General features: G+C 40.3%; 1 protein-coding gene across 4 annotated transcripts in view; it reads right to left on the minus strand.

Moving 5' to 3' along the window:
- Positions 1–8,710: 8,710 nt before the first annotated feature.
- Positions 8,711–22,550, minus strand: part of TLR1 (toll like receptor 1) — a 37,689-nt gene continuing 23,849 nt past the window's right edge. For 2 of the 4 annotated variants that reach the window (XM_082611691.1, XM_082611688.1), the window contains exons 2-4: positions 18,327–18,391; positions 16,708–17,038; positions 8,711–11,480 (exon numbers count right to left, since the gene is read on the minus strand). In XM_082611691.1, coding sequence (XP_082467817.1) covers positions 9,023–11,413 — 2,391 coding nt within the window. In that variant the 5' untranslated portion in view covers positions 11,414–11,480; positions 16,708–17,038; positions 18,327–18,391 and the 3' untranslated portion in view covers positions 8,711–9,022. Of the gene's footprint in view, positions 11,481–16,703; positions 17,039–18,326; positions 18,392–22,550 lie in introns of all 4 variants that reach the window. The other 2 variants (XM_082611689.1, XM_082611690.1) reach the window with 2 other exon arrangements.

Here is a 22,550-nt window from a genome sequence, read left to right on the forward strand (position 1 = left end):
TGGTTTTTTTTTTTTTTTTTTTTTGCGGTAAGCGGGCCTCTCACTGTTGTGCCCTCTCCCGTTGCGGAGCACAGGCTCCGGACGCACAGGCTCAGTGGCCATGGCTCATAGGCCCAGCCACTCTGCAGCATGTGGGATCCTCCCAGACTGGGGCACGAACCCGCATCCCCTGCATTGGGAGGCAGATTCTTAACCACTGCACCACCAGGGAAGCCCCAATAATGGATTTTTATTAAGGGTAGTCATCCACTTGTGTGTAGGTGTTAACCTGGGGAATTCAAGAAGCGACTGTGTCCTAGTATGAGGACGAAGTCCATCAGAGAGCTCAGGAACAGCCAAGGAAGGCAGCGATGAGCTGGTCCAAAGTATCGTGGAGACACAGGAAGAAACAGTCCAGAAAGAGAGCAGGCGAGGTAACAAGGAAGTTCAGCACACCGCTGAAACCCTCAGGAGGGACAGATTTCCTGTCACCACAGAGGTTGGGGGCCCAAATTGTTTTACTTGAAAATAAAAGGAAGTGGTAATCCCACAACTAGAAACTTTGGTGACAATCATGTTGCACTAATGGGGTTGAAGTTTTTCATGTGTTTCTTTTCTAACTGGATCCTGTTTGGAGCTGTCCAGCTCATTGTCAATATATCAGTTGGGATCTTAGTGATTTTCTGTTTTATCTTATTAGTTGTTTCTATAACAAAGGAAAAGAGAATTTTATCTGTGATGTTAGCTACCGGTTTACTTCCCAATTTATTATTTCCCCATTTGTCATTTTTAGTGGTTTTTGTTTGCTTATTCATTTGCTTGTTTGTTAACATAGAGCTGTTTCCAGCAGGGTTTTTTTGTAGTCAAATTCTGTCCCTTTTATGATTTTCTTTAATCTTAGAAAGCCCAGGACAATTTAGACTGAACATGATCCGCAGCTCAGCTCCAGTTCTACATTTGGTGGCATAAGATAATGAAGATAACAATAATTGCAATAATAATGACATCATTATAAGAGATAGCATTTATTGAACTTTTGCTTTGTGCCAGCCACTGTTCTTTGACATTACATATATTAACTCATCTAATGCTCCTAACAACAGTATGAGACAGGTATTACTATTCCTATTTTACATCCAGGGTAACAAAGCAGAGAGGAATTCCATAACCACTCAGGGTCACTAGAAGGAGATGGAAGAGGCAGAATCCAGGCTGGGGTAGCCTGTCTCAGGACTGTTCCTCCTACCGACTGTGCACCTCCAGCCCTAGAGTACGTAGCCAGACCCTGACTTTCCACACATTATACCTCTGGTTTCTTAACAATCCTATAAGAGAGGTATGGTTACTATGTCATTTTACAGATGAGGAAAAGGAGCCTGGAAGATGTTAAGGAATTCATCCAAAGACACAGAGTTATAGAGAAATTGAGCCAGGATTTAATTCCAGAATGCTTATCTGCAGAACCCAGCTTCATAACCTTTATTCTCTGCTGCTTTCACGTCTAATGGAGACCTAGTTTTGTTCTCCTAAACCCCATTTCCTTTCTTTGTTGGTTGTAAAAATTTTAAGTACAGAAAAATGTAAAAGCAAAAGCAAGCATCAAGCACAGGCAAGTGGTGATAATGTTTTTGTATATTTTCATCTAGACTTTTTTCTCTGCCTATTTTTAACATATTGAAACCATCCTGTGCATACAATTTTGCATCCTATGTTTTTCATTTATATTTTAATATAAGCATTCTCTTATGTTAATAAAGAAAGACTTCCTATACCTTTTTTTAGTTTGTGGTAAAAAACACATAACACAAAATTTACCATTTTAGCTGTATATACTACTTTTAATAATTGTAAAATACATCACTAAATGAGCCCAGCACATCCTTCCATTGTTGTAAATTTGGAGTGCTTCAAATTTTTCACTGTTAACAATGACTCTGCAGTTAACCTATTTGTAAAGAAATATTTGTCCACATTTCAACTTATTTCCTTAGGATGGATTTCTAGAAGTGGAATTACAGGTCAAAGATCATGAATATATATATATATATATATATATATATATATATACACACACACACACACACACACACATATACACACACACACACACACACACATATATATGTATACATATATATATATTCCAAATTAAAGGCCCATTCCCTTGCAGTCTTGTTAATATAACAAGCTGATAAAAATGGAACTATTTTAATTTCAATGTGGTCGAGAACCCTGCATGAAGTGTGAGACTAGATAATTGCAACCCTTTGCTGACTTCTAGCCAATAAAAAAGATTGGAAAGTCTGAGAGAAATTAAGGATTAGAAGAGGATTTTGGAGAGGGTTTTTGGTATATTATGAATTCCCTCTTACCTCAATCCTAGGAAAAGGGGCTTCAAAAGAACCACTTGGAAAGTTGGCCATGTGAACTTTGCCCTCTGGGGGACGTATTGTAAACAGTCTTTAATTCATACCTGGAAATCTAAAGGTCTTGGCTAGCTACTCTAAGGGTACATTTTACAAATAATGAATTTAGGCTTAGAAAGTTAAAGTAAATTATCCAATGTCATTCATATAAGTAATGGAGTTAGCATTAAAACCCAGATGCTGCGAATCAGAGCGTGCTTATGTACCCAATCTGCAATGTTTTTTTTCTTTTTTAATTAATTAATTAATTTATTTATTTATTTATTTTTGGCTGTGTTGGGTCTTCATTGCTGCGCACAGGATTTCTCTAGTTGTGGCGAGTAGGGGTTACTCTTTGTTGTGGTGCACGGGCTTCTCATTGTGGTGGCTTCTCTTGTTATGGAGCACAGGCTCTAGGCACACGGGCTTCAGTAGTTGTGGCACGTGGGCTCAGTAGTTGTGGTTTGTGGGCTCTAGAGCACAGTCTCAGTAGTTGTGGTGCACGGACTTAGTTGCTCCATGGCATGTGGGATCTTCCTGGACCAGGGATCGAACCCATGTCCCCTGAACTGGCAGGCAGATTCTTAACCACTGTGCCACCAGGGAAGTCCCTGCAATGTTTATTCTCCTTTACCTGTGACATCTTTCTTACTTTCCTTACTATATATTTGTTCACATTTTGAACTGATTCTTCATCTCCCAACTTTGAATTCTTGAGCAGGAGATTCCACAAATACAATTTCAAGCTCCAAGGGGCCTCCCTAAGACCACTTATGAGATCAGATATTTACATATAGGATTGATCTAACTTCTCAAAATCTTGAGTTTGTTAAATAAACTTTAATTGACTTTATAACTCCCTTTGAGGATTTTTTTTAGACTTGCAATATGGAATGAGTTGAATTGTGTTCCCCAAAATTCATTTGTTGAAGTCCTAAACCCCCGTACCTCAGAATGTGACCTTATTTGGAAACAGAATCATGTATATTATATTAGTTAAGATGGGGTCATTAGGATGGGCCCTAAGCCAATATGATTGGTGTCCTTATAAAAAAGGGAAGTTTGGACACAAACAGGCATAGAGGGAAGCCCATGCAAAGAAACACAGAGAGAGACAGTCATCTATAAGCCAAGGGGAAGAGGCCTGGAACAGATCCCTCCGTCCCTCAAAAGGAACCAACCCTGCCAACAACTTGATATTGGACTTCTAGCCTCCAGAACCGTGAGCCAATAAAATTCTATTGTTTAGGCTACCCGGATTTGGAGCCCTAGCAAACTGATACACAACTAGTAATGAACAATTGAAACTTGGTTATGAAATATTGAAGTTCAATACAGGAAGGGCATTCATCCTAGAGAAAACAGGAAAATCCAGTTCTAACAACTGTTGCAACTTCCATTACACAACGAGAGGTTTCATACATTTTTAGCATATATTTCATGGTTTTAAGTTGCTTTCTATTATAAATGAAATATAAATGATGACCTTCCTGTAGCCCTAAATTTTAACTCCATAGCTTGACTTTTGAGACCCTTGACAATATGATCTTAATCTAACTTGCCATGCTTATATCTCACTGTTGTTTTTCATAAACTTCATGGTCCAGTCAAATTAAGATACCAGTCCCAGAATAGGCCTGGGTATTCCCGTGTCTTCTCCACATCTTTCTACTTAGAATGGCCTTTTCATTCTTCATAATTACACACTGAAAAATCCAACAGTCTTCTTTCAAGGCCCAGTGGAAAAACCGTCACTCCTATGAAGATTTTTTTCACTCAATCTAAATGGTCTCTGAGCTTCCATTTATGTTTTTGTTTCATTATTTTTATTTTAGTTATCTGCATACATGTAATGTCCTCTGACTGACTGTAAGTTTTTTAGGGCAAGAAACAACTAGCACAGGTTAAGTGTTACGTGGGTTTCTCCTCCCAAAAGTGAAGACTCAGACAAGAGCTTTGTGTGTGGGTCATTTGTTCTGAAGACGTTATCTCAGGGCTCAAGAATGAGGAGACTGAGAAGAATGAAACAAGGAAGAACGGAAAGCCAAGCCAAGAGTGAGTTATTGAGCTGGATACTCCTGTGGGCAAGTAAGTTTCAATCCCATGGGGGAGTCTGAGGAATGGTCTAGACTATGCCTCATTTTTTTTTACCCAAGAATAAAAGAGAAAGGAAATTTTATCTAATGACTCCCATCCCTTTAGAAGTCAAGGATCTCTTCCCAGGGTATCTCTTGTACTTCCAGGTTTGTGCATAGACCAGAATAGCTGAACAGGCTTCTACAAACGTCCTGTAGAGTGGTATTAGTGACATCATGGGGGATAAAGTGAGAAGTAGATGGTGCAGCTATGACAAGGTGCTGCCGGGCTACACCTGCCTAGCACTGGCTGCCAGAGTAAGTCTCTAGAGACTGACTGATGAGTATGGAAAATAGCTGATATCATAAAGCTGGGGAAGAAAGTCTGATAAAGCCCATTCCTTGCACTGCTCCAATCTGCTCATGCCCTATTTTAATAGTTTTCCCAAAGACAGGGATGCTGTGTATAGAAGCAGTACACAACGACTATATTCCTCCCTCTGATCAAAAGAGCAAAGGCTCTCCTGCATGCTAGTTCAGACAACTAGAATCTTAGGAAGATATCCAGCCACAGAAAACCAGACTCAATTTCCATTTGGCCTGAAGTGCAACACACTCTTGGTTTGCGACCCTGAGACAAGTATTCTACTGCAAGTAGTTTATTTCAGAGGTGTTCCCAGGAAACACCCTTGGAGGAATGAGGATATGAAATAAAAATAGAAAGGAAGCCAATAAAGTCATTTCTACCATAGAGAATCAGAATTCCATCCTACTGGGGGATTCAGGGAGAATGTAAAGTATACCCCGGGTTTGTCTCTCCCAAAATGGGTGAGAAAGTTGTGGTATTTATCTGCCAATTCCTTTCTGGCATTGGTTGATGGCTGCTTCCAAGGACAACTTCCAGCACTTCTGAATTGCCCTTTGTGTGGACTAAGTGGCTTCTCATGGCCAAGAAGAAAATCCCTCAGGCAAAGAGTCTCCAGTATTAGCAATAAACAGCCTTCAACATGCAGAGGCAAATGCTGAGTGGAAATGAGGAGGACACCAATAGCTTTAGAAATCTGCTTTAGAAACCCAGCTACAAGTATAAAATGCATGGAGTTTTCTAACAATGACCCTGGCACAAAGGGACATTTATCAACTGAAGTTGTTTGAATAGGTGCTTCTCTTGATTACATGATAAATTCAATGAATTCAGTCCTACCAAAGAAATAGGTGAATCCTGATGAATATAGATGCAAAAATTCACAACAAAATACTAGCAAACAGAATCCAACAACATATTAAAAGGATGATACACCACGATCACATGGGATTTAACACAGGGATGCAAGGATTCTTCATTATACACAAATCAATCAATGTGAAAACCATATTAACAAATTGAAGAATAAAAACCATATGATCAACTCAATAGATGAAGAAAAAGCTTCTGACAAAATTCAACACCCATTTATGATAAAAACTCTCCAGGGGCCGCCCTGGTGGCGCAGTGGTTGAGAGTCCGCCTGCCGATGCAGGGGATACGGGTTCGTGCCCCGGTCCGGGAGGGTCCCATATGCCGCGGAGCGGCTGGGCCCGTGAGCCATGGCCGCTGAGCCTGCGCATCCGGAGCCTGTGCTCCGCAACAGGAGAGGCCACAACAGTGAGAGGCCCACGTACCGCAAAAAAAAAAAAAAAAACCTCTCCTGAAAGTGGGCATAGGGGGGACTTACCTCAACATAATAAAGGCCATATACGACAAGCCCACAGCAAACATCATTCTCAATGGTGAAAAACTGAAAGCATTTCCTCCAAGATCAGAAGAACAAGACAAGGATGTCCACTCTCGCCACTCTTATTCAACATAGTTTTGGAAGGCAATCAGAGAAGATAAAGAAACAAAAGGAATAAAAATTGGAAAAGAAGAAGTAAAACTGTCACTGTTTGCAGATGACATGATACTACTTATAGAGAATCCTAAAGATGCCACCAGAAAACTACTAGAGCTAATCAATGAATTTGGTAAAGTTGCAGGATACAAAAGTAATGCACAGAAATCTCTTATATTCCTATAAACTGATGATGAAAAATCTGAAACAGAAATTAAGGAAAGACTCCCATTTACCACTGCAACAAAAAGAATAAAATACCTAGGAATGAACTTACCTAGGGAGGTAAAACACCTGTACTTAGAAAACTATAAGACACTGATGAAAGAAATTAAAGACGATACAAACAGATGGAAATACCATGTTCTTGACTGGAAGAATCAATATTGTGAAAATGACTATATTACCCAAAGCAATCTACAGATGCAGTGCAATCCCTATCAAATTACCAATGGCATTTTTTATAGAACTAGAACAAAAAAAATCTTAAAATTTGTATGGAGACACAAAAGACCCTGAATAGCCAAAGCAGTCTTGAGGGAAAAAAATGGAGCTGGAGGAATCAGACTCCCTGACTTCAGACTATACTACAAAGCTACAGTAATCAAGACAATATGGTACTGGCACAAAAACAGAAATATAGATCAGTGGAACAGGATAGAAAGCCCAGAGATAAACCCACAAACCTATGGTCAACTAATCTATGACAAAGGAGGCAAGGATATACAATGGAGAAAAGACAGTCTCTTCAATAAGTGGTGCTGGGAAAACTGGACAGCTACATGTAAAAGAATGAAATTAGAACACTCCCTAACACCATACACAAAAATAAACTCAAAATGGATTAGAGACCTAAATGTAAGACCGGACACTATAAAACTTTTAGAGCAAAACATAGGAAGAACACTCTTTAACATAAATCACAGCAAGATCTTTTTTGATCCACCTCCTAGAGTAATAGAAATAAAAACAAAAATAAACAAATGGGACCTAATGAAACTTAAAAGCTTTTGCAAAGCAAAGAAAACTACAAACAAGACAAAAAGACAACCCTCAGAATGGGAGAAAATATTTGCAAACGAATCAAAGGACAAAGGATTAATCTCCGAAATATATAAACAGCTTAAGCAGCTCACTATTAAAAAAATAAACAACCCAATCCAAAAATGGGCAGAAGACCTAAATAGACATTTCTCCAAAGAAGACATACAGATGGCCAAGAAGCACATGAAAAGCTGCTCAACATCACTAATCATTAGAGAAATGCAAATCAAAACTACCATGAGGGATCACCTCACACCAGTTAGAATGGGCATCATCAGAAAATCTACAAACAACAAATGCTGGAGAGGGTGTGGAGAAAAGGGAACCCTCTTGCATTCTTGGTGGGAATGTAAATTGATACAGCCACTATGGAGAACAGTATGGAGGTTACTTAAAAAACTGAAAATAGAATTACTATATGACCCAGTAATCCCACTACTGGACATATACCCTGAGAAAACCATAATTCAAAAGGAGTCATGGGGCCTCCCTGGTGGCGCAGTGGTTGAGAGTCCGCCTGCCGATGCAGGGGATACGGGTTCGTGCTCCGGTCTGGGAGGATCCCATATGCCGCAGAGCGGCTGGGCCCGTGAGCCATGGCCGCTGAGCCTGCGCGTCCGGAGCCTGTGCTCCGCAACGGGAGAGGCCACAACAGTGAGGGGCCCGCATACCGCAAAAAAAAAAAAAAAAAAAAAAAAAAGGAGTCATGTACCACAATGTTCACTGCAGTTCTATTTACAATAGCCAGGAGATGGAAGCAACCTAAGTGTCCATCATTGGATGAATGGATAAAGAAGATGTGGCACATATATACAATGGAATATTACTCAGCCATAAAAAGAAATGAAAGTGAGTTATTTGTAGTGAGGTGGATGGACCTAGAGTCTGTCATACAGAGTGAAGTAAATCAGAAAGAGAAAAACAAATACCGTATGCTAACACATATATACAGAATCTAAAAAAGAATAAAAAAGGTTCTGAAGAACCTAGGGGCAGGACAGGAATAAAGGCGCAGACGTAGAGAATGGACTTGAGGACACGGGGAGGGAGAAGTGTAAGCTGGGATGAAGTGAGAGAGTGGCATAGACTTACATATACTACCAAATGTAAAATAGCTAGCTAGTGGGAAGCAGCCACATAGCACAGGGAGATCAGCTCGGTGCTTTGTGACCACCTAGAGCAGTGGGATAGAGAGGGTGGGAGGGAAACGTAAGAGGGAGGAGTTATGGGGATATATATATATATATATATATATATGTATAGCTGATTCGCTTTGTTATACAGCAGAAACTAACACACCATTGTAAAGCAATTATACTCCAATAAAGATGTTAAAAAAAATAGGTAACTAATAAGAACTGCTGTATAGAAAAATAAATAAAATAAAATTCAAAAATACAAAAAAAATGAAATAGGTAAATCACTCCTCATGTGGTAGAAATTAACTGTTTAAACTGATGAAATTTTAACATTTCACCAAATTTATTACCACATATATATGGGGAACTGGGGCCTGAAAGGACATACACATTTTTATTTACATCCTAAATTCAGAATCATGTTTATATCCATATTGATGCAAAATAAAGTCATTGCTGGAGCTTCCAAAAGCACCAACATTTTTTCCGAATGCAGCAGAGGAATATTTTTAGATTTGTGTGTGACTTATTTCTTTTGCTTTGTCCATCAGTTTAATATTAATGGATGCTCTTAGATTAGCCCAAAAAAGTCCATGTTTGCTCTTCTCCTTGGGCCATTCCAAATACGTTCTTTGTGCCATGAGAGCTTTGAGCTTGTGATAGCTGCTAGGAACAGAATACTGTGGAATGGGATCCAGCAAGATCAGAATTAAGTTATTAGATCCTTCATTGAAGAGATTGTGATGGGCAAAGTAGAGTTCATAATGGCACCACTCACTCTGGACAAAGTTGGGAGACAAAACAAAGATGGACTTGTAACTTTTCTCAATGCAGTTTATGATATTTTCCACGATGCTCTTGCCAGGAACAAAGTTTCTCTCATGGAGACAAATTCTTATATCTTCTTTTTCTAGGTTTGGTATTAATTCATTCTTCACCCAGGCAGAATCATGCCCACTATATGAAATAAAAGCATGGAACTGGACAGTTCTTTGGAGTTCTTCTAAGGGTACATTCCTAGCCCTGCGCCGGGTCTGGGTCCACTGACACACCATCCTGAGATACCAGGGCAGATCCAAGTAGATACAGAGGACAGTCACGGTAACAGCCAACACTAGCCCAGGGACCCCAATGGTGACAATCAGCAGAGCTGTGTTGCAGGATAATTGAGATACATGGAAGTCCTTTAGTGGGGTTCCCTTATAGCTTTCTGGATAATCACACTTATAAGAATCAGGCCAACCCTCTACCACTTCACTTGATACTTGTTCTACACTTTGGATAAAGTCTCTTAACTCACAGGTACATTGGAATGGATTGTTCCCTGCTTTTAGGGACCTAATCTTCTGGCAGCTCTGGAAGAAATCAGCTGATGGGTTGGAGACTGAATTATAGTCAATGATCAGTATGGAAAGGCTGCTAAAGGTACCACATCCAGGAAGGTGGGCTAAAGAATTGGAAGCAACATTGAGTTCTTGCAAAGTTTCTAGACTGGTGACATCTTTAGGGATGCTCCTTATTCTGTTACTGTGGAGATCAAGAACCTTGACCCTGGGAGGTAAACATCTGAAAACAGAGTCAGTAAGTATATTTGAAGACATATTTAAATTTAATAAACTTCTGGTCCAAGGGCAATTTCCTTCACTTTCATCATACTTTAGGGAATTCTGGCTAACATCCAATTGTTGTAGAGACTTCATCTCCTTGGTCATATGAACTATATTTGCGAGTTCTTTTAACTGATTCATTTGTAAACTGAGTATCTTCAAATTAGCCAGGTTTGCACAGTTTTTAAAAACCATGTCTGTTAAGAGATTGTTGGAAAAATTCAAATACAGAAGTGGGCTAATTTGGGATGGGCAGACCATGTGGACCATGTGTGCAGCAGACACTGTGAGATGCTGGATGTTCATATTTGAAAGGATTTTATAGATATAACCTTGTGGAAGACTGAACACATCATTGACAACTTGGTGTATAGACAAGGCCTTCAGTGAAGTACCAGAATAATCAAAATCTCTGAAGTCAACGTGACCTTGTAGTTTCACATTTGAAATTGAGAAATACTTGATGTTTGTATGCCAAACCAACTGGAGGATCATAATGAAGGAATTCCAAGTTGTTTCAATGTTGTTTAAAGTAAGATTTGATAACCTTGAATTCTTTTGAAGTTTTGACAGAACATTTTGGAAAGAAGAACACCCATTATTATCTAGCACACATTTGATATTAGACAGTTCCAGACTTACGGCGGTACTAACTGACACATCCAAAATAAAATGGAATTCATTTCTTGTGGGGAAAACTATGTGCAGACTCTGGGTGTTAAGGTCTCGGAGGCTCTCAGGGTCTTCTTTTTCCCCATATGTGTCTCCTAAGACCAGTAAAACCTTACTGATGTGCAAATAAGCAATCGGCAGCATGCTGGATTTTTGTAACTGTGTGGCACTCAACCCCAGAAATTCTAGTTGAGACATGTTGCCAAGCTCTTGGCATATGGGCAGAGCATCAAATGCATTAAATGAGAGGTCTAAGTGTTTGAGGTTCAGAGTAGGGTGGCAGGAAATCTTCTCCAGCTTGTTGTGGGACAAATCCAAGTATTCCAGTTCCTGGTTAAATTTGAAAACACTCATGTCAAGATACTGGATTCTATTATGAGAAATTATCAAAATCTTCAGCTTTGATAGTGATATGATGTCAGAAGTCCGAAGTTCAGAAATGTAGTTTTGTGATATATCTAAGATTGTTGTGTTCAGGGATAGGTCTTTGGGAACATGGGTAAGACCTGTTTTTGATCTGTCAACTAAAAATTCACTTTCATCAGATAACTGGGTTCTGATCTCAAGTATTAATATGAAGATGATGGCAAAATGGAAGATGCTAGAATTTGTTTTAGTCATTTTGTAACAGTAGACAATCCTAAGGGTAGTTGCTATTCTTCAGAGCATCTTGATACACATACAGATCCTAGGGGAAAAAAACTCAACGTTAATTGACTGTATTAAATTAGGCATGGCTGACATTAAACATTTTTTACTAGAGACTCATTAAATGAAGGCTACATTATTTGGAGTCACACAACCTGAAACCAGGAAAATGTACATATTTACAAGCAATTATACTATCTCTAATCGAATTACTTTTAATATGGATGTGTAATGGGTTGAATGGTGACCCTCCCCCCAAAAGAGATATGTCTGCCTCCTAACCATGTCCTAATCTCCTAACTGAATATTATCTAATTTAGAAAAAGGGTATTTGTAGAGATAATTAAGTTAAGAATCTTGAGAAGATCATCCTGGATTATCTAGGTGGTCTCTAAATCCAATGACAATTATCCTGATAAGAGAAAGAGGGAGCATTATTTACAATAGCCAAGATACAGAAGCAACCTAAGTGTTCATCAATAGACAAAAGATAAAGATGTGGTATACGTATACAATGGAATATTACCCAGCCACTAAAAAAAAACAATGAAATCTTGCCATATGCAACAACATGGTTAGATCTAGAAGGTATTATGCTAAGTGGAATAAGTCAGACAGAGAAAGATAAAAACCACATGATCTCACTTATATGTGGAATCTAAAAAACAAAACGAACAAAATGAAAACAGATTCATAGATACAGAGAATAAATGTGTGCCAGTGGTGAGGGGGATGGAGGGTGGGAGCAATAGGTGAAGGGGATTAAGAGGTACAAACCACCAGTTATATAATAAATAAGTTACGGGGATGTAATATACAGCATAAGGAATATGGTCAATAATATTGCAATAATTCTGTATGGGGACAGATGGTTACTAGACATATCGTGGTGATCATTCCATAATGTTTTCAAATGTCAAATCATTATGCATTACATCAACTACATTTCAGTTAAAAATAATAATTAGAATTTTTTAAGCATAAAAAATTATAAAAAAGAGAAAGGCAGAGGAATATATTTGACAGAGACAACAAAGACATGGAGAAGAAGGCCATATAAAGATATGAAGATAGCCATATGAAGGCAGAGAGTGGAATTATACACCCACAAGGCAAGGAATGCCAATAGCCAGAGAGCCACCAGAAGCCAGAGAGGCTCTGGAGAGAGTACAGCCCTGCTGATGCCCTGAATTTAGACTTCTGGCCTCCACATCTATGAGTGAACAAGCTTCCAGTTGGGTTTACACATTCAAGGCGAGTCCTCTGACCCCAACCTCCCCAAGATCCTTTAGAGCTCACACTAGGATTCACAGCCGGTGTACTTTCTACATTTGATACGTACCCCCACCATGGCTTTTTTGAGAGTTCCGTCCCTGTGTGGTTGAATTAGGATTCTTTTTGTATTACCTTTTGTTATCTACACACAGTTTGGTGCCTAAATTTGGTCTTATTCAAAAGACAAGGATGTCCACTCTCGCCACTCTTATTCAACATAGTTTTGGAAGTCCTAGCCACGGCAATCAGAGAAGAAAAAGAAATAAAAGGAATACAAACTGGAAAGGAAGAAGTAAAACTGTCACTGTTTGCAGATGACATGATACTATACATAGAGAATCCTAAAGATGCCACCAGAAAACTACTAGAGCTAATCAAGGAATCTGATAAAAGTTGCAGGACACAAAATTAATGCACAGAAATCTCTTGCATTCCTATATACTAACAATGAAAGATCAAAAAGAGAAATAAGGAAACAATCCCATTCACCATTGCAACCAAAAGTGGCGGGGGGTGGGTGGTGGTGGTGGTGGGATGAATTGGGAGATTGGGATTGACATATATACACTAATATGTATAAAATAGATAACTAATAAGAACCTGCTGTATAAAAAATAAATAAAATAAAATTCAAAAATTCCATAAATAAAAGAATCCTCCTGCCAATGTAGGGGACACAGGTACGAGCCCTTGTCCGGGAAGATCCCACATGCCAAGGAGCAACTAAGCCCATGCACCACAACTACTGAGCCCTCGTGCCACAACTACTGAAGCCCACGTGCCTAGGGCCCGTGCTCCGCAACAAGAGAAGCCACCGCAATGAGAAGCTCACACACCGCAACAAAGAGTAGCCCCCACTTGCTGCAACTAGAGAAAGCCCACACGCAGCAACAAAGACCCAACGCAGCCAAAAATAAATAAAATAAAATTAATTAAAAAAAAAAAAGTAAGGGTGGTATTTTTATGTCATTGTTTGTATTTGGTGAAAGACCCAGACATGTCCCAAGTCTTCCTCTCTAGCTTCCTGAAAGAGCTACTCATACAAGGAGAAATATTTCAATGAGAATAAAAATAATACTCAGTTACTGCCTGGGCCAGTGCCTAATATCTCAGAACAGAACCATCCTGTATAAGCTATATTGAAGTAAAAGTGGTTTGGGCTTATGGCTCGAGTAGGTTTCCCTACTTATTCCTAAACCTGAATCCAAATCTGGGGATCTTTTAACTTTCTGGCCAAACTCCAGAGTTCAAGGAAGCAGTGATCAGCACCGTCAGGTATGGTGCACAGCGTGTGACCGGAGAGACAAGGGGCAGAGCCAGGATCCCACACACAGACGTGAGTGCTTAGCACACAGTGAACCCATCACAAGCAAGATGAAAGCTGTCTTTGTTTCCTTAACAACAGCAACCATCACAACAAATTTAAATTTATAAAACTGAGACAGCCTGGGAGCTGGGACCCTTTGTGGCAGTGCTGCAGTGCTTGCATCTGGACAAATGACTCCTCAAGCAACAAAAAACACCAAAACAACTATAAGGGACTAAAAATAACTGCGAGCATGTGCAGTTGGGGCAAATTCTGGACAAAAGACACAAAAAGACCAAAAGAGCCCAGCTGCTGCTTCTACAGAGCCTGGAGCAAAAACAGGGTGTCGGGAGCAAAAGCAGGGTACTGCGCATGCCCCCTGCACACAGCACCACTAAGGGGAGGGCAAACCACCAAGCCACGCCTCCAGCGACCCCCTGGACACACCCCTAACCTCACCCCATATAAGGAACCAGCTCGCCGCCCCCAACCTCGGGCCAGCAAGCAAGGGAAACTGTTACTTGTTCTTGCTCCCTTCTGCTGCGGCAGGGGCCCCAATAAAGCCTTGCCTGAATTTCCTGTCTGGCCTCTAGTCAGTTTCTATTTATTGGGGAAGGCCAAGAACCCCGGTCAGTATCAAAACTGCCTGTCTTCAAGCATTTAATGAAAGCATGGCTTCAGTTTTCTATCTAGCTTAATTAGTTGACTCAAATATCTTCTATTTGCTCAACCTCCATTTTGCCCTTTCATTTATAGTCATTATTTGAAGCACTCTGTTTATGAAACCATCGTATTACACCTGAGGAGATCAATGGCCAGCTCTTTTTACATTCCTTTCTGTTTATGCCTGACTGTCCCATCCCTTTAATGGGAAGAGATTTGTTAACTAAGTTAGGGGCCACTCTTTCCCGAGGGGCAAGGGAACCACGCTCATCACCAAATGGTTCTAACAAAAAGCAAAAAGGAACAGATAAAATCTGAAGCTAAAATAGAAGCCTTAGTAGACCCTGGAATGTGCAGTATCGAGGTTCTGGGCTTGGCCAAAGATATCCAGCCAGTGATTATTAAGTAAAAAGGGTTATACAGTGTCTAAATATAAAGTACAAATTTCTTAAACCTAAGGAAGATCTTCAAAAATGTTTGTAAGTAGGGCTTCCCTGGTGGCGCAGTGGTTGAGAGTCCGCCTGCTGATGCAGGAGACACGGGTTCGTGCCCCGGTCCGGGAAGATCCCACATGCCGCAGAGCGGCTGGGTCCGCTCCGCAACGGGAGAGGCCACAACAGTGAGAGGCCCGCGTACGGCAAAAAAAAAAAAAAAAAAAAAAAAAAAAGTTTGTAAGTAGATTAACAAAATAGGAGGCCACTGGTCTGACTAGATATTCAGACCCTGATAGGAATTTTGGAAGAGGCCTTCTCCCCTAAGCTAAATAAGGAAAAGTAAAACTTTCCAACATAGGTGAATGGTTATGTCAGTCCTTCAATATCATTGAGGTAACCACCCAATTCTTTGAAAAGGAAAACAAAACTGTCCTTGTTTTAGAAATGTAGTCTTTACAGGACCAGAGGTGTGGTTCCAAAAATAATCCAAAACCCACCAATCCTTTTGCCACTCCCAAAGCCTTCCCTATTTATCTTAAGAGGCTTGAAAGTATTAAACAAAGGCGAAACAAAGTCATCCTAGGAGGAACTTGCCTGTACCTTTGAGATGCAAATGTCCTATCTGGTCTTCTCAGGAACCCTAATCTCTGACATCTTTTTAAATGGAAATTTTAAAAAAGAGGGTAAAATAATTTAGAACTTGACTGGTCAAGGTAAATAGAAATCTTTTTTTTTTTTTTTAAAGAAGATGTTGGGGGTAGGAGTTTTTATTAATTAATTTATTTATTTTTGCTGTGTTGCGTCTTCGTTTCTGTGCGAGGGCTTTCTCTAGTTGTGGCAAGCGGGGGCCACTCTTCATCGCGGTGCGCGGGCCTCTCACTATCGCGGCCTCTTGTTGCGGAGCACAGGCTCCAGACGCGCAGGCTCAGTAGTCGTGGCTCACGGGCCTAGTTGCTCCGCGGCACGTGGGATCCTCCCAGACCAGGGCTCGAACCCGTGTCCCCTGCATTAGCAGGCAGATTCTCAACCACTGCGCCACCAGGGAAGCCCCAAGGTAATAGAAATCTTAAGTGCCTTTTCTGTAAACACTAGTAAAAAGGGTTTGTTCCATCTGCTAGAAGCCCAGTTTCAATCCAGCCCCTTGTAACTGATGGCTTTTATGCTATACCTGACTGAGGGCTGAAATTTTGAAATGGGTACTATAAGGCTTCTGTGTTTGTTTGTGTGTTCATATGTATCTATATGTGTGTTGTAGGTGTATGATATTGCGAAAAATGAATTTGTAAAAGAGCTCTACTTAATAGGCTTAAAAAAATTAAGTGCTTATATAAATACTCAGAAACAGAAAATAATCTGGCCAGAATGAATTTCAGGTTCATGTTATCTGGATAATATTCACTACTAAACTGATACCTGGTATTGAAGGTGGCTTAAGCTTGTTGGTTTGATTAATATAAACATGTAAGAGTCATCAATGTTAAGTATAATACTTCTGTTGTAACTAGGGTTTTTTTTTTAAGCTTTTTCCCCCATACATTTATTTATTTATTTATTTACTTACTTACTTACTTACTTACTTACTTACTTACTTACTTATGGCTGCATTGGGTCTTCATTGCTGCACGCGGACTTTTTCTAGTTGCGGCGAGCGGAGGCTACTCTTCCTTGCGGTGTGTGGGCTTCTCATTGCAGTGGCTTCTCTTGTTGCGGAGCATGGGCTCTAGGTGCACGGGCTTCAGTAGTTGTGGTATGCGGGCTCAGTAGTTGTGGCTTGTGGGCTCTAGAGCTCAGGCTCAGTAGTTGTGGTGCACGTGCTTAGTTGCTCTGTGGCATGTGGAGTCTTCCCGGACCTGGGCTCGAACCCACGTCCCCTGCATTGGCTGGCGGCTTCTTAATCACTGCACCAGGGAAGTCCTGTACCTAGGTTTATTAGAGGTCATATAAGACCTTATTCTATCTGTTACAAATTTGTCAACAAGAAAAGTAACTCAAAGTGAAAAAAACTTTTAAGAAAAGTGTTTTTAGTAAAAAAAAGGTGTGAAGAATGAAAAATACTGAAAAGACTTATACATGATCAGGATTTTCTAAGATTGGATTACATTTAGTTGGGTAAATGGATTTTGTTGGGAGTGGGCTGGGACAAGTCTGGATTTGGTTTCTCCCTCCACAGTTTTCTTGAAATCCTGCTTTTAATAAGAGATAGTATGAGTGTCTTTGCCTTTAAGTGATCTGTATTTGTTTTTGAGATCTTTTGTAATTTTAGTTAAGGAATAAGTATTGTCTCACAGTGACCTATGATCTTATGTGCCAAGTGTTTTAAAACTTTTTGACAAACTTCCCAAATGTCAAATTTTAATTAAGTTTCTTTTGATTTCCAGCTAACTTTAGAGGGCCCCTGAGGTATCTTAAAGAGAAATATTTAACTAGGATTATTTGGTATGTTAAGTTAAATGTAATCATTCATAATTCTGGTTATTGTAATCAAGTTTCTTTATCGATTACACTGTAATCAGATGTTTAACCATACCTTTTAAGTCTTTTGTCATTTATAGATATTTTTGTACTCTGATGCTGTTACAAAAAGTGTTTCATCATCAAGGAGATTCACAGAAAGGCTACGGAAGCAGTTACAACGGTTCCACACCAAGATGATGGCTCTGTGAGGATTCCAGCCCATACTGACTTAAAACAAGGAGCTGTCCTGCCCCTGGGGCCCCTAGATCAGGCATCCAGAGATTTTTACTCTGACAGGCAAGGTCAACGCCCCTACTCAGCCTTGAAGCTCTTACAGAAGACGGAACATTGCCCTTCTGCTTCCCATAAGAATATGGGAGTAAAATCTCTGAGGGGGGAATGAAACAGGAGGGAAGGGGGCAGGTCACAACCTGTGAAAGAATGACATAGCCCAAGGACATGACATAAACTGATTAGAACAAAATGGGCCCAAGATGGCAGACAACTCAACTTCCGCTAGACCTTGAGCCTCGGTATATGCTCACCGTAACACATCAGCAAGCTAAATGACACACCCACAGGCACCATGACAGTTCCAAGATGGACCACAAGGATCAAAAACTGGGTGGTGGTCCAATTCCTGGAAATCCCCTTCCCTTCCCAAAATAGCTAGAATACTCCTTCCACTCATTAGCCTATGAAATTACCCACCCCTATAAAAACTGACAACCCCATACCCTGGTGTCTTTCTCACCTTCTGAGATGGCCCACACTCTTGTCTGTGGAGTGTGTCTCTCTCTAAATAAATCCACTTCTTACCTAAAAGAAAAAAGAGAATTCTATAATTAAGAAGCCAAAGTGTTGCATACAAGAGGAACTGAGTTTTAGGCACTTACAGGAGCTATAAATTGTATATATTAAATTTGCTAGATCAGTGAAAAATCAACATTTTTTGTCAAAGTCCTAATGACCAGCACTGAATCTCATCTGTAGTAGAAACTCAAAACTATTTTATTGCCAAATAAAATTATTATTTGCAAAGTTGATTAGTAATAGGGTGCTTTAATTAGAAAGTATAAAAATATCTCCAGGTGTGTTTATGTCTATTTTCATGATTATGATAGGTTTAGCCTCACCCTTTATGATCCAATGCATCAATACATGCGAATCGCCTTTGTTTGAAGATTTTGGGGGCATCCAGTCAGGACTTTGACTTGTCTTAATAGCTAATACTCATACAATCTGGCCCATTAAGTTCAGTCCCACAAATATTTATTGAGAGTTTTCTTTGCACCAGGGCAACTAGCTATTAACCACAGCCTGAAAGGATCAGAACCAGTTCAAGAGCTTTTCTGCTTTGTTTCCTATGTGGTTTTGTGAACTTTTGCTTTCTGTTGTAAAGATGCACTGACAACTCTTTGGGTCCAATTGCGGATAGCCTGGGAAACATTTTCAAAACCTGCAATTCCCCCTGAGTAGTAGCACCCCAGGATAGTTTCAGTGGTCTGAGAAAACAGAACTAAATAAATAAATAGCTTGTGGAAACAACCCAGAGAAAAAACTCAAATGAACCTGCCCATAAAAAACAGACGAGTCATTCGGCAGCACGGCCTCCAGGAGTAATTTACCTATAACCCATTGTCCTCAGCATAATCACTGCGAAGGGATAAACCAAGAGGACAGGATGAAGAGCAGTGTTACCTGAAATCAACACCTCGCAGCTCTAGAAGAAACCCATGAGGAGACGTTTGTGACCCAAATATTCATCTCCCAACTGAAACATATCTCCTGAAAGCAAATCACGCCTGAGATGAGGTTCATTCAGGAAAAAATAACACACACACACACACACACACACGCACACACACACAAACCCTTTCTCTGACTTAGGACAAGGAGCTGATAAATAAGTACATATCAGAAATAAACCACTTACAAAAACACCCAGGATTTAATCATAGAGATGTCCGAGACTTTTGTGTCTAACGACTCATTTTACCATTATTTTATTTTATAGAATTTAAAAAGATGTCGCTTACCAAGATGCCCTGTTCCTCTGTCCTGTTGGTAGTCTGTAGGAAAATCAAGTACTTCCTGAAACGTTTATTTCACTGGTAACCACGTTTAATGTTTGGGGCTGGGGTGGGGAAGCTCTTTCACGCCACCTACTGAAACCCACTGAAATTACATTACACAGTCAGTGTAAACGTACTTTCTCCTATTCAATGTAGAGAACGGTCTGCGGGTTAATTGCTAGACCCAGCATTAAGATAGAATTGCCTCTCCGTGGCTCTCCTTCACTACAGTTAGTTCACTACTGTCTACACTAAGGAAGTGAAGGAGGTGGTGCTAATAATCCACAGATGATTTATTGGCTGAATTCGAAATTGCTGGTGGAGGTAGGGGTCCTGGCCTGAAGTATTCCAGGTGCTTTGCTTATCTTATTGCCATATATATATATATATATATATATATATATATATATACACTTATTTATTTATTTGTTTATTTATTTTTGGCTGCGCTGGGTCTTTGTGGCCGTGCGCAGGTTTTCTCTGGTTGCGGTGAGCGGGGGCTACTCTTCGTTGCGGTGCGCAGGCTTCTCATTGCAGTGTCTTCTCTCGTTGCGGAGCACGGGCTCTAGGCGCGCGGGCTTCAGTAGTTGTGGCACGTGGGCTCTGTAGTTGTGGCTCGCGGGCTCTAGAGCACAGGCTCAGTAGTTGTGGTGCACGGGCTTAGTTGCTCCGTGGCATGTGGGATCTTCCCGGACCAGGGCTCGAAGCCATGTCCCCTGCACTGGCAGGCGGATTCTTAACCACTGCGCCACCGGGGAAGTCCATCTAATTGGCTTTTGATCAGGCCACTATTAAAGGTGGCTGAAACAGGGAAGAGCGAGGGGTCAAGATCAAAGTTTCGCTAAAACTCATTCATAGAGAAGATCACTCATGGGCTTTTACCAAATGGATGCTAATCATGTCTTTTCCGACAAACTGGTTTTCAGAGAAACTCTGGTGCTCAAATTTTTTTCCATGGATATTTCAAACTTTCTTCAAAAAGTGATTTTTGAAATCTCCATGTGAAAAACACGCTAGCTAACATTCTCTTTTCTCCGATAAGGTCTAAGACATTTCCTGTGGGTTCGTTGATGTTGTCGGCACGCTCAAGGAATCCAACCTGATAACTCCACTCTGGTCTTTTAAAACAACAGTAACAAAATAACAAATGGGCAAATAAAGCTAAGAAATGCTAGCTAGCTGTCTTCCTCTGAATTTGTGCTCAGCCTGGTGCTGCATGATGTCCTATACAAGCTGGATGCAATTCTTGCTGGAATCAGCTTTTCTCTCACAGCAAGCAAAGTCAACTTCCCTAAGAACCCTGAGATTCTTTTTGACTTGTACTATTCTGTCTATCTCTGTTTCCTCCTATCCCCTCACAATTTGTTTAAGGGGGAGGCATGTCTATAAATATATTTCTGTGACTGAAAGAATGTACGTCCTCCCCCCCCTCCACTCTCACTTACCATTACTTCCCCCAGGTCCATAACTGGAGATAAGGGAGCTCTTTGATTAACAATTCAGTTCCTGGCTCCCAAAAGGCATTTGACTTTGTGAACCAAATCTAGAAACTAATGCCCAGGACAGAGAAGTCAGCAGGGCAGAAAGAAAGCACTTTAACACTCAAAAAGTCCTGTGTTTCCCTTCAAGCTCATCCCCACTCTGAGTTGCCCACCCGCCTCTTTTTTTTTCTCCCTATTATCCAATAGGTCAGCAGTCCCCAACCTTTTTGGCACCAGGAACTGGTTTCGTGGAAGACAATTTTTCCACAGAAGTGGGTGGGTGGGGGATGGTTCAGGCAGTAATGTGAGCGATGGGGAGCGGTGGGGAGCAGCAAGTGAAGCTTCACTCGCTTGCCCGCCACTCACCTCCTGCCGTGTGGCCTGGTCCCTAAGAGGCTGCGGACCCGTAGTGGTCCACAGCCCGGAAGTTGGGGACCCCTGTAATAGATAACCAGGGGACAAACATACTTGTAATTATGTACACCCAGGCACAGATATATCCACCTCTCCTAAGGAGAAACTTTAATTCTCAAAGAACATGCTTTCTTTTAACTTTTTAAAATATTTAACCCAATATATCCAAAATATCATTTTAACATGCCATCAACATAAAACATTATTAATAAGATATCATATATAATATTCTTCATTCTAAGCCTTCAAAATCCAGTGTGTGTTCTACATTCACAGCCCATCTCATCTGGGCTCCCCACATTTCAGGTGTTCAAATGGGCACACATGGCTAGTGGCTCTACCATATTGGATGGCCTGAGCCTAGATGGAGTTATCACAGCCATGCAAATAAGTACAAGCCTAAGTCCAGTCAATAGCAGCTCAAAGAGCTAACTCAAAACAGAGGTTCCATATCTTAGACTCTAGGCACCTCTTTACTTCTCTCAATAGCAGTTTCTGCTCACTCTTGATTCCATACCCAGGTGTTTCTTTTTGGATCCAGGGCAATGTAAACATTCTGCCAATTACATGTGACCTGTACTTGTTTATTTTTTTAAACAAAAGTTTTATTGAGATATAATTCATATACCATAAAAAATTTCACCCATTTAAAGTGTACAATTCAGTGACTTCAGATAAATTCACAGAACTATGCAACCATTACCACAAGCAATTTAGAACATTTTCATCACCCTGAAAGGAACCACACCCCTTAGCTGTCACCCTCCAATGCCCCATTTGCCTCAGACCTAGACAACCACTATAGATTGTACTAATCTCTATAGATTTGCCTATTCTAGATATTTCATATAAATGGAATCATATTATAAGTGGTTCTTTGTGTGGTTTTTTTTCTTTCACTTAGACTAGTGTTTTCAAGATCCATCCATGTTGAACCATGTGTCAGGATTTCATTTTTTTGTTGCTAAATAACTTTCCATTGTATGGATATACCACATTTTATTTATC

Source organism: Mesoplodon mirus (genome assembly GCF_964341445.2).
Source record: "Mesoplodon mirus genome assembly, chromosome: 2".
Lineage (NCBI taxonomy): Eukaryota > Metazoa > Chordata > Mammalia > Artiodactyla > Ziphiidae > Mesoplodon > Mesoplodon mirus.